General features: G+C 36.2%; 1 protein-coding gene across 4 annotated transcripts in view; it reads right to left on the bottom strand.

Annotated features, from left to right (window-relative positions):
• The window catches only part of CLEC16A (C-type lectin domain containing 16A), a 93474-nt gene that overhangs the window by 24992 nt on the left and 54028 nt on the right, over window positions 1-14454 (bottom strand). For all 4 annotated transcript variants that reach the window (XR_010885780.1, XM_067305990.1, XM_067305991.1 and 1 more), the window contains exons 19-21: window positions 2901-3052; window positions 1927-2131; window positions 545-712 (exon numbers count right to left, since the gene is read on the bottom strand). Coding sequence is in view for 3 of the 4 variants with exons in the window: in XM_067305990.1 (XP_067162091.1) it covers window positions 545-712; window positions 1927-2131; window positions 2901-3052 (525 nt within the window). In the remaining variant the exon portion in view is untranslated. The remainder of the gene's footprint in view (window positions 1-544; window positions 713-1926; window positions 2132-2900; window positions 3053-14454) is intronic.

Genomic DNA, 14454 nt, shown 5'->3' with positions numbered 1-14454 from the left:
ACACTCATCAAGAATTTGGAAAAAAATCATTTTAATACTGGACCCAACAACCTTTTGATAGTTATATGCATTATGAGAAAATAAATTAAATTCATAAGGTAAACTTGCACCCCAAGTAAGCAAGAATTACAAACATGCCTGCATTCTCATCTGTAAGGCAGAACTTTTCCCAAGAACATGAATTACCACACCTTGCTGTGCTAATAGTCTTGCACTGGTTGCAAAATAACCACTATTTGATGGGGAGCTGTTAGAGCATTTCTTAACTTTCAAGTTGCTAATCTTACACTTTTTTTTTTTAATAAGTATTGATGCTGTAAAAAGACACCTAAATTACAACTAATATGTCATTTAAAAGACATTTGCTAAGCTTCAGAGAAAAGCCTGTTTCTATTAAACATGCAAATAAGTTGGTTTCATTTTTTGATAGTGTATAGCAAGCATGAAACTTTAAAAGGAATCTACTTAGGACTTTCAAGGTATGCTCCTTTTTTTAATCTATTTGAAACAGACCAAAATTGCTTGATAATGAGTGCCATCTTACCTGGAACTTTGTCAACGGAAGCAAAAACAGACCGTTGCACTGTAGGATCACTGCTACCACGTCTTGACTGATCATAAAATCTAAACGGAAGGTGTTGTGATGTAGCTGCAGAGCTGTGTCCAAAACCCATAACTTCAGTTGAAGGCTGAACAGGAAGATCTAGGAGAGCTATGTTTAATCACAATTGATAACTTTTGTTACTCAAAAATATGTAAGAGGAAGAGTAGGTGAAAATAAAATTCACAGTTTGCCCAGGATCTTAACACTATACCAGACTGTTTAAAAGTGCATGCTTGCATTTACTTCTTACTGTTACAACTACATTGGAAAAGAAGGGGGACATTTCTGGCAATCTTTCCCACCATCTCTGTCCTACCACATACACACTGAGGAACTCCCAGAATACAGTGCAGGAGAAAAAGGGGTTACAGTAAGCTCTCTGCATTACACAGTCATAATAGGAACTATTTAAAAAAATAAACCTGTCCTTCCCTGTACAAGTCAAGTCATTCATTAGTTATAACTGAACACTGCAGAAAGTCATTTAAAGAGACTACCTGCTTTTCACCAGCAAAGAGCTGTCTTTGCACTACCATTCTATTTATTTTATATCAAAACAGACCTGCATTAACTTCAAACTTGCTTTAAGATTTTTTAAAGTGAAGCAAGACATAAAAATAAGACATATCTATTTTGTAAGCTCAGAGCATAAAACTGTTGTCATTTAGCTTCTTACAGAACCATAATACACTAAAATAATCTGAAATCATCTACAATCAGAATAATTCTCTGGCCAGCTCATTAAAATTAATAGCAGCTATAACTTTCTCACAATTCTGATTAGTTAATTATCGCTCTTGGACAATCCAAGTAACTGAAAGAGTTATTCTTTTTCACTTGCCCACCTACTTTCCTCTTTATATTTCCATGCTGCCTTTGCAGTACTCACCCATTCATTCAGCTTATTGCTAAGCTTCAACTTATTTTTCACTCATTTAAGTAATATTTTAACCACTGTTTTATTTACTCAAATTAACTCTTTCCTTCGTCTCTTAACATGCTTTGCCCCCAAACACTGAGAAATCTAGCTGCTGATACTCTATTTAACTTTTCAGACTGCTCATCACCATCATGTCCAAGCATTAAGCATTATAACACCATGGTATGCGACTCTTCCTTTTTCATCTTTTCTTTGAGGTGTGCGTCACTGATATATCAAAATATAAATTTTACTCCAATAAAAGCTATTGCTTGGAAACTTGAATCTGTTTTAAATTCTTCTGTGGCACATTACTTCTGAAGTTTTTGTAACACAATCTTGCATTACAGTGTGATTGGCTATGACATATGACTTGCCTCAGAACCATTTGAAAATAACTAACCTGCTATTCTCTGCATTTTCATACGCCGAGCTTGGATACGACCTTTAGCAAGACGCTGTTTTGCAATAATACAGCGAATGTGATCAGAAAAAATAAATGTAGCTTGAAGGATAGGGAAGGGCTTAGAATGAGGACTAGAAGCAGGTTTATGAATTATTATGTTCAGAGCCCTACTATCATCTTCTACTCCTGTTACCTGCATATCCTGAAAAGAAACAGAAGAAAGTAACTAATGAAGAACTTAACATTTAAACCTATAGATTAAATACAAACATTTTTAAAAAACCCTGTGTATGTATGACTTAAAACTCTTAAGAAAACAATTTCTGGGTTAAAAAAAAATAAACAAAAAACCCACACAAGACTCTGCAAGTTGTAGCATCCTGAATTTAGTTCTTCAGAAATTGGTACTCCTGGAGGTTAAGTCTGTTAAAAATTCAGTCGAGTTACTCAAGCATAGTGAATTTTCAGGAAATACAAACGTTAATGCTGGTATAAGGTAAGAAGCAGATACAAATGAGTGAAACTTCTTTAAGTTTTTGAAAGCAGTTATATAAGCAGAGGTCAGTGTGAAGGGACAACCTGTCACCTTCCCTAGCCTTATATGAGGATCACAACTCCAACCCTACTGTGTTGATTAAGGAAAGCACTTGGGATTCAATCCTAATTCTGTAGGATTTCAGTGTTCAGATAAACATATCCCATTTAACAATTAGGGACGCTTTTTTGAAATAGAATATATAATGGGAAAGTTACCTTATTTTAAAGTGTCTGTCTAATTAACCATATAAACTTCAGAAAAATCAAAGTCTCTTAAAAGCACTAATTAGAAGACTTAAGTAACAGAAGAAACAGGTAAGCATGCAACAGAGCTAAAGTGTATAAGATAATATTGGTATTACTATTTATACTACTTAAATAGAGTTTGCCACTCGAGAAAAAATATATGTACCCAGGTTAAAAACCTTCCTTACCTGCAAAAGGCCTGCAAACTTAACGACTCCCCAGCCAAGTCTGGCAACATCTGGCTCAACCAAACTCATCTGGTAAATATCCACAGCCAGGAACCTTTGAACTTGACCCCCATCTTTTGTTATCACTGTACAAGCAATTAGATCACTGTTATCTGGAGGAAGGGGAAAAAGTTAAAATGTTAATATACAAAAGTGCAATCATCTTTGCAAGACAAATTTAGAGCTATTCATGTTTCATATTCTGCATTTCCTATTACATTCATAGCTACATTGAAAGAGCAGGATATATTTTAACTACAGTGCCTCAAATATCTTTCAAGTTACTTATATGATACATACTATGTCTGCCTTGTTTTCTTTTATTACTCTCATTACCTTTAAGTATAAAATGTCACTTAATTTCAGGACAATGTTGATTTCTCTTAATAAATGGAAGTCTCAAAGTCTTGTTGAAAGATCACAGATACAGTCCTATATCACTGCAGGGAATTATATCTACGCTTTTCATAAACTTAGGCTCCATTCTGACATTAGTTATTTTTTTGCTGCTACTAGAAAGTTTATTCTGAAACCTGATGCTGATTTTTGGAAGCCTTCCAACTTCAAGACTATATGGACTCTCCAAATAAGCTGTATCAATTTTTTCCAATACTTGTTACATGAGCTGACATCTTTTCCTTTACCCATCCATTTCATGGATTAATATTGATTAATTGTATCCCTTAACCATTACATTAAAAAGAACAAAAACCCTCAAACAAACCCTAGACTGCAGACCGCAAGAAACAAGTACTCTGTTTCCTGATCTTTTTAGAATCTTCTCATTGCATCTCTTCCAGTTCAAACTCATCATTCTTGAGAAGCGACTGGAACCACATTCTTTACAGCAGCTGAAGTCTACCAAGAACCTCATAAACTGGCACTAACATCTCCTAGCAGACCTCTGCTGATCTTACTACATTTGCTTTTTCTTTGCTTCAAATTAATACAATCACCTATTTAAAGCATACAGATCTTTTCTTTCTCTCACCTCAAACCACCACAACTTACAGCAAGTAAAAACTTCCCACATGCACACACTTTGTACTACTGTGTTTATCCTTTCTGCAGTTCACCTGCCAGATGGTACTCCTCCCAATTTGATGGATCTGACAAGTTAAGTTGCAGTACTTTAACTATTTCTTGCAAGTTTTTTTTTTTTTTTTAAGGATGGAGACCATCTGACTTGACAGTAATGATTTCTGTATATTGTTTCTACCTTAGCCATAGTTTTTCAACACACCCATTTCCATTAGCTGTCCCATTTATTAGTATTGCCAAGGCAATGACGGACCCAGCAGTTTGTACTCATTTATTCAAATAGTCTTTCCTAAAATCGGGCATTTATGCTACAGACGTCAATTGCTGTATAGATGACTGAGACTTTGTCTTCTCCTATTCTACATACACTTACTATTTTTAAGCACACTGTATTTTTAGATGTGTGTGTCAAATATACAGATATTGGTTTGATAAATGATATCATTTACAGTAAGATAAGTGTCCTTCAGGAAGATTACCTCATTATGCAGATTATTCATATCTCTTTGAAGGCAGCTACTCTGACATGCAGAATTCAATGTCTCTCTGAATACTTACAGCAGTATCTTCATACTGATCACTGCTGTTGGATGCTCTTGCATTTGAAACCCAGCTGCAGCACTTATGTTATTCACACAGTGCATTAAAAATAATCCTGCTAAAATTTAATTCCACCTTCCGTATCTGAATTTAAAAAAAATGGAAAGTATCTTACTACTATTTGTCTCCCCTTTAGTTTCTCATGGAAGAGAAAAGAAAAGAAAAAAATGCAATAATAAAACTAGAAGAATCAGCCAGATGGATAGGAATGAGGCTGCAGATCATATGCAACAGTAAACTTTGACAAACTTCCCCACCCATCTAAGCAGGCAGTTAGCATTGTATTTCATACCAGAGACATCCATGAGATAGATACAAGCTGCAAGTGGGAAGGTACTCTTAGTAGTGGCAGGTCACATAACAAGGGACAACAGTGACAAATTGTGGCTTGAAAGGTTGAGGAAATTTTTGTTGTGATTAGGGTAATACAGCACAGGAAGTGATTACCCAGAGAGCTTGTGCAATCTTTGTCGCTGAAGGTTAAGACTTTATTAATTTAACTTGTATTCTCAAAATTTCAAAAATTCACTAATTTCTTAACCTTTGCTGAAGGTTAAGACTTAACTAAAAAAAAAGCCACAACTGACCTAATGTTATCCATAGAGTTGCACTGAGCAGGAGGCTGGACTAGATGATCTCCAGAGGTCCTTTCCAACTACCATTTCTATGATTCAGCAACTGCCCTTTATCATTAGGATCCATTCAATATTGATTGGGTGGAAAGAGGGAAAGGAAGGAAGCCAGGAAGGGATCAGTGAAACAGATTATATGGAACTCAAAATTGGGTAATTAATAGCTAACCCAGTGTGAAATTAGTGAATTTTTGAAATTTTGAGAATACAAGTTAAATTAATAAATACAGCATTGCTACATTGCTGCAATACATATGGGGTGTGATTCAGTTACATAAGGATAGATTTCTATTACCTTTGCACATGCCCTAGAATATCCAAGAAATCCATACAGGACTGGCAAATATGACTACAGGACCTATGTGAGATTCATGCCTTTCTAGAGAAGAAACTGGGAGATCAGGCAGAAAATCTTAGGAGACTTAAAGTGGCAATGTATGCTACGTTTAACCAACAGAATCCTACTCCTGATGTTTACCGCACTAGAAACATTCTAATAACCTGGAAAAATAATAGATAACAATACATATTAAAGGAATCAAAAGCTCCATCAAAATCTTTGGTCTGAAAGCATATCTGTATTTGTATGCCTTATACACATACGCATCTGGGAAGTGATAGTAGGAGTACAGCTCTAATACATTCCTCCAGGAATTATTTTCTAAAACTTATGTTACTTAACTTTTTTATTGAGGACTGAAAAGCTTTAAGTTATTACCAGTGTTTCTAAATTGTGGAAAGCAACAAATAATGCAAAATCATCTACACTGAACTGCCCTATGAACTTAGCATGAAAACAAAAATCATATTTGGCTGTTTTGAAATGCATAAGGTTATACATCAGAGAATGAAAGGCACAAGCCTTGCAGTAGGAGGGATTCCAGCCAGGATTTGACTTCTCTTGGAGACTTGGAGCCACAGCTGATAACACACCGAGTGTACTTCTACAGTAAAATGGCAAGCATGATCCCTGAATATATATAACAGGGGACTTGCGAGGAGAAAGGTAGCACCTCTGCTTTACATTGGTGTGACTGTTCTTGTAACAATGGGTCAGTTCCAATGCACCCAATTTTAAAGCAGCATGTTGAAAGAAACTAGAAAGAGGCCAGAGGACCATCATAAAAATGTGAAAATTCGAAACATGTTTTATAGCAAAAGGCTTAATCATTCAACTTATTTTGTTTAAGGAGTATGTAGGGGAAAATTTTAATCCATACATAAACAGGAATAAATATGCAATCCATACATAAAAGGGAAAAGAATTCTAATATGAGTATTTAATAAGTATAAGGGCCAAGTCCAATAGACAAAAGCTACAAATGGCTGGCAGCTGAAGTTAAAAAAAATTTAAATGTATAGATGCACATCTTTTTAATGGTGAAAATAACTGACCAAAGAAACTACACAACAACTGGTAGACTGTCCCTACACATAAAGTTTTTAATCAAGAGCTGATGTTTTTCTAGGAATTACACTTTAGTTCAAAAAGAATTAGCTTCAGGGAAGTCCTAAATAATGCACAGAATACACATGACTTTTCAGGTCATAAAAAGAAAACAAAATGAGAAAGTCCCCATGAATACAGCTATTAACCTAGAAAGAATTATATTCAATAGGCTGATAGCATATTTGCTCTTTGGAGCCAAGTAAATGAGGGGATTGAGACCGATAACATCTAAAAACTAAGAAATCTTGGAGAGACCTAAAATTTTTCAAGGTTCTCTCAGTAAAAAGAAACATTGCTCTCTGCCAGAGTTTTCAGACAAGAAACAGTAAATAGTGAGCGAATAACTTGCTTAGAAAAAAGCAAGTTCACATCAAAAATGGATATTCAGAGGGGCAGAGTTTCAGAGAGGCTGCGAGTGGCAAAAATCTTAATTAAAAAAAAAAACACAAAAAAACTAAGACTGGTTGCCTGAAAGAGGTTTGAAGATGATGTACTTTTGCTCTGTTACAGAATAAGTAAAGCATGTTCCTCCTTTCAAGGTTATGCTCTAATTATATTTAAGAGAACATAAAGTCTTCTGAATAACTCTTTGTCAAGCACAGTAGACCGCATCACACTCTTTTAGATATATCTTCAAATTCAAAAGTAATAGTTTGATATATGTAAACACTCTTTCAGTTTAACTCAGCCGATACCTCCATTTTCATCTGGCTACAATTTTTCCAGACAGACCTTCAGCTTACGCAGTAAGCGTAACAGACCATAAACTGGCTTTTAAATTCTGAAGCGGTATTAGTAAACGAGGATGGCTTATCCTCTATACAGCAGGAGCTCTTGTAGCTGGTAACTTTTTTGAAGCGGCTTCAACAAGCAGCAAAATGTGTTATCAGTGTTAATGAGCCCTTAATACTTTCAACACTGTTACAGATGTGTTTCAAAACAGGACTCTAGAGCAGGTCTGGCTACAGGTCTCTTGACCTTGAGACTCTCTCTTTACACCTCCTTCGTGCATTAACCCAGTCAGCTCGCCAGCCCGCTTATTTTGCTTGGTAGGAATTCTAGGAACAGTCTTCTTATCTTCAATAGCTAAAGTAACAATTTTGGAACCTTCTGAATATTTAATGTGAGGTGGCTGAATTCTGTGGCAGAAGCGAGGTTTTCCAAATATGTGCCACAACACCAAATGGAGCTGTAAACTTCCAAAAATTTGGTTTTGCCCAATATTTATGCTGGTTTTAGTGTCACAGAAAACAAAGATCACAGATGAAAACATTTGGAACTACCACTGTAGAAATTCAGCGGCCTGACTACAAAAATGTAATATTTACTAAGGCAAAGAAACTAAAGTATAAAAGTTATTATTTTCCAGATTAAAAAGTTTTCATTTCAGATTTGACAAGTATATAAGGCATATCAAAGTTTATCAAAGAACAGAAAGGAAAATTACTCATATACTAGGCAAGCATGTTACAGGAAGCTTTTGAGTTTATACAGCAAAATATACACCCCATTTACACCACTGTTTCTAGTTCACAGCTGCTGAAGAGTCATGCTACAGGCATTTTTATGAAGAAAAAAAGTGGAAGTGCAGTTAAATGCATTTCCAATGAATTGATCTCATAATACTTAAAGTTACACTAAAATGCAGTTATGGAATTATGCGTTTGCATGTCAGATACCCAGTTACATTTAGATGAAAGAACTTCAAGCTGAGTTAAGTTTCAGTGCTATGAAAATACGATTGGGGGTATGAAATGGACCACAGACTGAATGTAATTGATGTGACACAGCTACAAAAAGGTAGCATCATTTCTGGGAGTAACAAGACTGCTTACACAATTTTTCCTCATGCAAAATAAGTCTTGTATCCAGTTTGGACACCTCCAAGATGCAGATCCAAGATGTAGTTCCTGTATTTTTCTTGGAGAAAGTCTAAGTTTTTAGTAAATACAGCCTAGGAGGGAGATTTCAAAGACTTCTGCTGCTTGAAGATTTAAATTAGGTGAAAATACTACATGAACATGGACAGCTATGTGCCTGTGGTAGCTGGAAGTCTTTAAGAACATAGCAGGTACTTTAGGAGACAGTCTAGATGTACCTGACTGCCTCAGAGCTTCACGTTGAGTTCTCATGATTTACAGTCGTCACAACTCTAGAAATCGTCTGTAGTGATTGTAAACCTCTTACAGAGGGTTAGCAGCCTGCATGTACTTAGCTGGCAGTCCAAGACAAGCACCAGGCTGCAGAGAGTTAGTGCACCTCTTCCCCTCCCTCCTCCCCTCCCAGGAAGACTTTCTTCCAAAAGCCTGTAGCCGCTTTGGTGCAAAATACTGCTTCACTACTTACTGTGCCAGTCTAAGTGCAAACACAACTTCAAAGTTACAGTTTTGTACTTGCATGAAATGAGTTTACAGATGAATATATGATACTCTCCAAAACTGCAACACATTCCCCAAATATTAAATTCAGAAAGTTTACAAAGCAATTTTGAACTTTATGTAGGCCCTAGGAAACAATTATCTGCTTTGTCCAAAATGCTTTTGTCTACCTACATTTCGACCATCTTTTTGAGCAGTTTAAGACTGATATTTTTGTTACTCTTCAAAATAAACATCCCTCTTTTAGAGAGGCTCAGAATTGCTCTCTCACTATGCTTGCGTTCACCCTTCTGTTCAGGAGAAATTCAGAATCTTAGTTCACATAATATTAGTCCTCGTCTTGGTGAGGATGGGGAGCCATCACCTTTCTTGAATAGCTAAACGATGCTGCCATTAGAAACAGCAGAAAAGAGCAAACAGTTACTAAAAGTGACTTGTAATCTCTGCTCCCACAAGAAATAACGATTTTGAAAGAACTGATTTTAAATGAGTTTCTCTCCATTTGTCTGAGATAAAGAAATAGGTCTCAAGAGAAAGTAGCAATGCTAAACATTTCAAAAAGAAGAACTACTATGTCACAAGATTTACTGAACAAAAAGAAAAAACTAGTGAAGAGGCAAAGAGGTTTGAGATAACTTTGGAAAGGTGGGAGGGGGGTGAAAGAGAGCCGTATTCAGACAAATTGAGGTGGCAAGATAAATGGAGGAGAAACCCAGAGCACGTATTTCAGAACGCAAGCCAAAGGACAAGTCAGTTTAAAGTAATGCTTCTCCCCCTCCCCCCCAGTAACAGTACAAGAGGAAAAATGAATAGTCTACTGCTTTAAAATCAATTTAAAAATTCATCTTAACACAGAGCATGTACAAATACCACTGTAAATGTGGAATATAACAATAATCAGCCTCAAGGGCTCTCTCTAAGTATACTCAAACAGAAAAAGTGATGGGAGAAAGTGGCTAACAAATACATTTAGAAAAATAACATTTAATCTAGTAGCCACCACAGAGGATTTTAAAAGCACATTGTTTTTTCATTACTATGAAAATTGGTAGGTAATTTATTCCTCTAAATAGGAATTAACTTTTATTTCTGTATACCTCAAAGTAATCCAAAATACAAGAAGCAACATATTACAGATGCTAACCATACATGGGGTGCTGCAGTCAAGCAGAAGCAAGCTTGTTCCTAGAAATTATTTTGCTCTAAACACAAAATTACTGGTCGTCAGGCAGAGGCACCCCATATCACACCACTGTTTCCTTAAATTGTCTTATGTCTTTCAAGATGGATATTTAATAATTAATATTCATTAAAAAAAGATTTAAACTCCTAGATAGTTACATGTACCAAGTCGTCAAATACAAATTAACCTCAGCTCCTACTGGGCACATGGATTTTTGAAGTATTTTAAAACTGTACTCTTAAATTTAGCAGAGAAAAGACAACACAACTAAAAATAAAAGTAATTAACTATTAGTAAGCAAAACAGTCAAATTAAGTTATTTTTATGTTACCACCAGTATAAGATTTGAACATCACACACATGACGTAGGAGATGAATTCTGCCAATAAGTCTAGAAAAATCTTGCCTCCTGATGTTATTCAGGGCAAAAGTGACTGTTGTCATTTAAAAGGAATGACTCTGCTGGAATTTCTTAAAAACGATTTGATTTTTCTCTTATCAAATTTCAAGCATACTGAAAAATATTCATTTTCTTGTACCATGTGTGCTAGCACTAACTCACTCACTCACTAGGAGAGACTACTGAAAGAAAATTAGTTTTCAGAGTATTATGAAACTTCACACTCAGCTCAGTGTTTCACAACCATCTGGAAAATGCTCAAGACAAGTCTTAGCATCTATGGTGATGCAGGAAACCAAAACCAGATATGAAATTTTCCTCTGCAAGATATAAACCTAAAATGAATAGCTGTTTCTGCTCAAATTGTATTTTTATAAATATATTATGTATAGGTATTTTCAATGTTTTTGCATTTATATGTATATGCATACATATATAAATATATAGAGATATACACACACGCTCACATGTAAAAAGCATTTGAATATATGCCTTTAGAAAGATATTTTTATCTCCTTCAAATGCATTATAAAAATCTTAGAGAAGTATACAGGATGATAAAATGCCAAGTACTGAAGTCAGAACATGCGAAATCACAGTTTCTTTAAAAATACAGCAAAAACCAAGAACAGATAGAAAGCTTCATACTCAGCTTACAATGAGTATGAGTTTTTACATTGGCACAAAGTTCAGGTATTCAGATCTCAGTTTTAAATCAATAGATTTAACCTACTGATGCTTGCTTTGCCATTCTGAAAACAACTTCAAGAACTAAAAAAATTTTTTCAGAAAACATCTAGCTGCAACAGTATGGAGACAAGAAAAATGAACTGTTTTATTTATTAACCTATAATTGAATACACCTCTGTCTGCGGGATGACAGCACTGAAGTAGAGAAGCACAAGAAGCACTAGACTGGGGTTACGCTACTCTACTACTGCACTGTGGTACGGAGGCCAGGGCTACAAACTCACATCTGTCAAACTTCAACTGGACCCACTCTGTAATAGATTCCTGAATGTGACAATCTGGAGAACAGATCAGGAAAATTTCTGAGGAGGAAGCATTTGCAGTAACAGGAGGAATGACAGGAGCCTTGTTTTACATGCAAATTTTAATAACTGGACAGTACTGGGAATAGTTATGTTTCAGTTAGGCAAAATATGTTTGCTCTAAAGTGAGTGAGTGAGTGTTTAAAGTCAGTACATTACTTTCAAAATGGGAAGGAAATGTCATTTATTCACCTCTGAAAAAAGCTGAGCAAATAGGAATTCTAAAACATCCTCTGAAGCATCTGTTAAACTTGGAAAATCCTGGCATTCCACTCAGAAAAGTGTCTTTATTTAGGAAAGAGGGGATAGCATGGATCAATCTGCCAATTTCAAGTAAAAACACATAAAACAAAGCCTTTCCATTACAGAACCCTTGGCATAAACCCAGACAGCATCCTGGCCTGCGTTAGGAAGATCCACGCCTGCAGGGCGAGGGAGGTGATCATTCCCCTCTACTCAGTGCTGGCGAGACCACATCTGGAGTGCCAGATCCAGTGCTGGGCTCCCAGTATGAGAGACGTGAACATGCTGGAGTGAGTCCAGTGAAGGGCCATGAAGATGAATAAGGCACCAGAGCATCTGTCATATGAGGAGAGGCTGACAGAGCTGGGATTGTTTAGCCTGGAGGAGAGACGACTTGGCAGGGGGTGGAGGGGGATCCTATCAATCAGTGTGTTTCCTGGTGGAAAGATGAAGTCAGGCTCTCTTCAATAGTATCCAGCAACAGGATGAGAGGATGAGGATTACAAAATTCCACTTATACGTATAAGATTTTTTTTTTATTGTGAGGGTGGTCAAACACTGGAACGGTTTGCCCACAGAGGCAGCATAGCCTCCACCCTTGAAGATATTCAATTTGTGACTGGACATGGTCCTGAGCAATCTGCTGTAGCTGACCCTGCTTTGAGCAGGGAGTTGGACTAGATGACCTCCCGAGGTCCTGTCCAGCCTCAACTATTCTGTGATAAATATTCTCAAATCTTAAAAAAAAAATAAAAAATAAAAAAAAAATTGTTCAACATGATGGCCTTTACAAGAAGTGTACATTTGGCAGAGATAGTTAAGTCTCCTTAACCACTCTATCATATTAACTTTTTTCAGTTTTAGCTAAAAAAAAAAAAAAAGAAAGGCAAGCAAGCTTTTATTATCATTTACTTGCTGGCCATGGCATTTAAAACATTGTTATTAACAGAACCAACAGCCTGAAACCAAGATCAAAGCACTAAGACTGCCAATTTGAGCTGCCATTGAACTTCATGTGAAAGGTTAGCTGCTGTGTAAGATTAAAGAAGCCACCTACATGAGACACCTACAAACATTGCAGACACAGTCTAAGGCCAGCAGTTTTCATATAATGTGCAACTGCTTCAAAACTGTTTACAGTAAAAAAAACAATACTGAAATACACCATTCTGATGGCAACATACCCAGCAATCTAAAATAAATTCTGTGGAACACCTGACTCATTTCTAAATATGAAGTCATGTACAGTGCTGAGAACCTTTCAGCTACAGTCAGTGTTGAACATATCTGCCTCAAAATATTAAAATGCTTCTTTATAAAAAGAACTTTAACCTTTCCCACCAAGCTCCCATAGAACACTACCATTTTCATTTAATATTACAGAGCTTCACCTCTATGGTCAGTATGCCTTGACATACCAGGGAACACATTTGAGACCCAACATCACATTCAGGCAAAAATTGAAAGTCATTTTGATAGAATGAGTTTTGTGAGATTTCTGAAAACAAACAAACCAACCCAAGAAGTAGCTGAAATAAATATTGCATTTTGTTAATCTCTATTCCTTCTTGACAGTATATATATATATATATCTATCTATCTATCTCAGTATAACCACTGTAGGCATCCCTACATTCAGAAAAATTTAAAAAGTACTGAAACAACGTAGATTGATAGAAATTAGAGCAAGAACACCCACAAAGTAATATTATAGTTTAAAAAAGGCACACATAATTTTAACTTTTTTGGCCATGTTCTGTCAAGTGCTAAATCTCTCCACAAGATATCACACCTATGCAACAGCATTTATCCTATATGCTTTATGCTGAAATGCTGGAATTCCCTTGTCTCTTGTTCTTGGGCAATGAAAAGGCTTGAACTGGAGGCTATATGTTCATGCAAGTTAATCGCTGTACTACCTCAATTTAGGTGGCTTGGATAACGATAGCAGTGATAAGCAGTTTAGGAAGTGCTGCCAATGAAAATACATGAACTGGTGCACACGTAACTGGGCAACTTCACTCAAAGGCCTCATGAATACAGAGTAACTAACAGTAGCCTTATAAATGATGATAAATCATGAAACCATGTGATTAATAAAAACTGTAATTAAAAAAAAAGTCATGAAATGGTGTAAACAGGCTTTCACTGTGGGCACTGCCTCTGATGACACTGAGCAGAGTCCACAGTGTTGGAGATAGGGAGGAGAAGAGGGTATGGGGGAAGTAAATGTCCCAAGGAAGACTGCTAAAAAAGAAAAATCAATCCTGGATACTTAACAAGTGACCTGTTAAAACCAAATGGTATCTATTTACTGTGAGGACCAGGTCCAAACATCTGTATCTGTGCTGAATAGTGCAATTTCAGCCATTTACTGACAAAGGAAGCTCCCTCCCAGGAAACATGATCATGTTTCATGGAGACAAACACTGGTGCCACTTCTTTGCAATAGGTTTAACGCCTGTCACAACCTGATTGGATTAAGTCTATGTCTTTCTAGCTAACCAGAAACAAAAAGTCTTCTGAAGCTGACATA

Source organism: Apteryx mantelli, chromosome 16 (genome assembly GCF_036417845.1).
Source record: "Apteryx mantelli isolate bAptMan1 chromosome 16, bAptMan1.hap1, whole genome shotgun sequence".
In the NCBI taxonomy this organism is placed as follows: domain Eukaryota; kingdom Metazoa; phylum Chordata; class Aves; order Apterygiformes; family Apterygidae; genus Apteryx; species Apteryx mantelli.
This window is presented reverse-complemented; position numbering and strand designations above follow the sequence as displayed.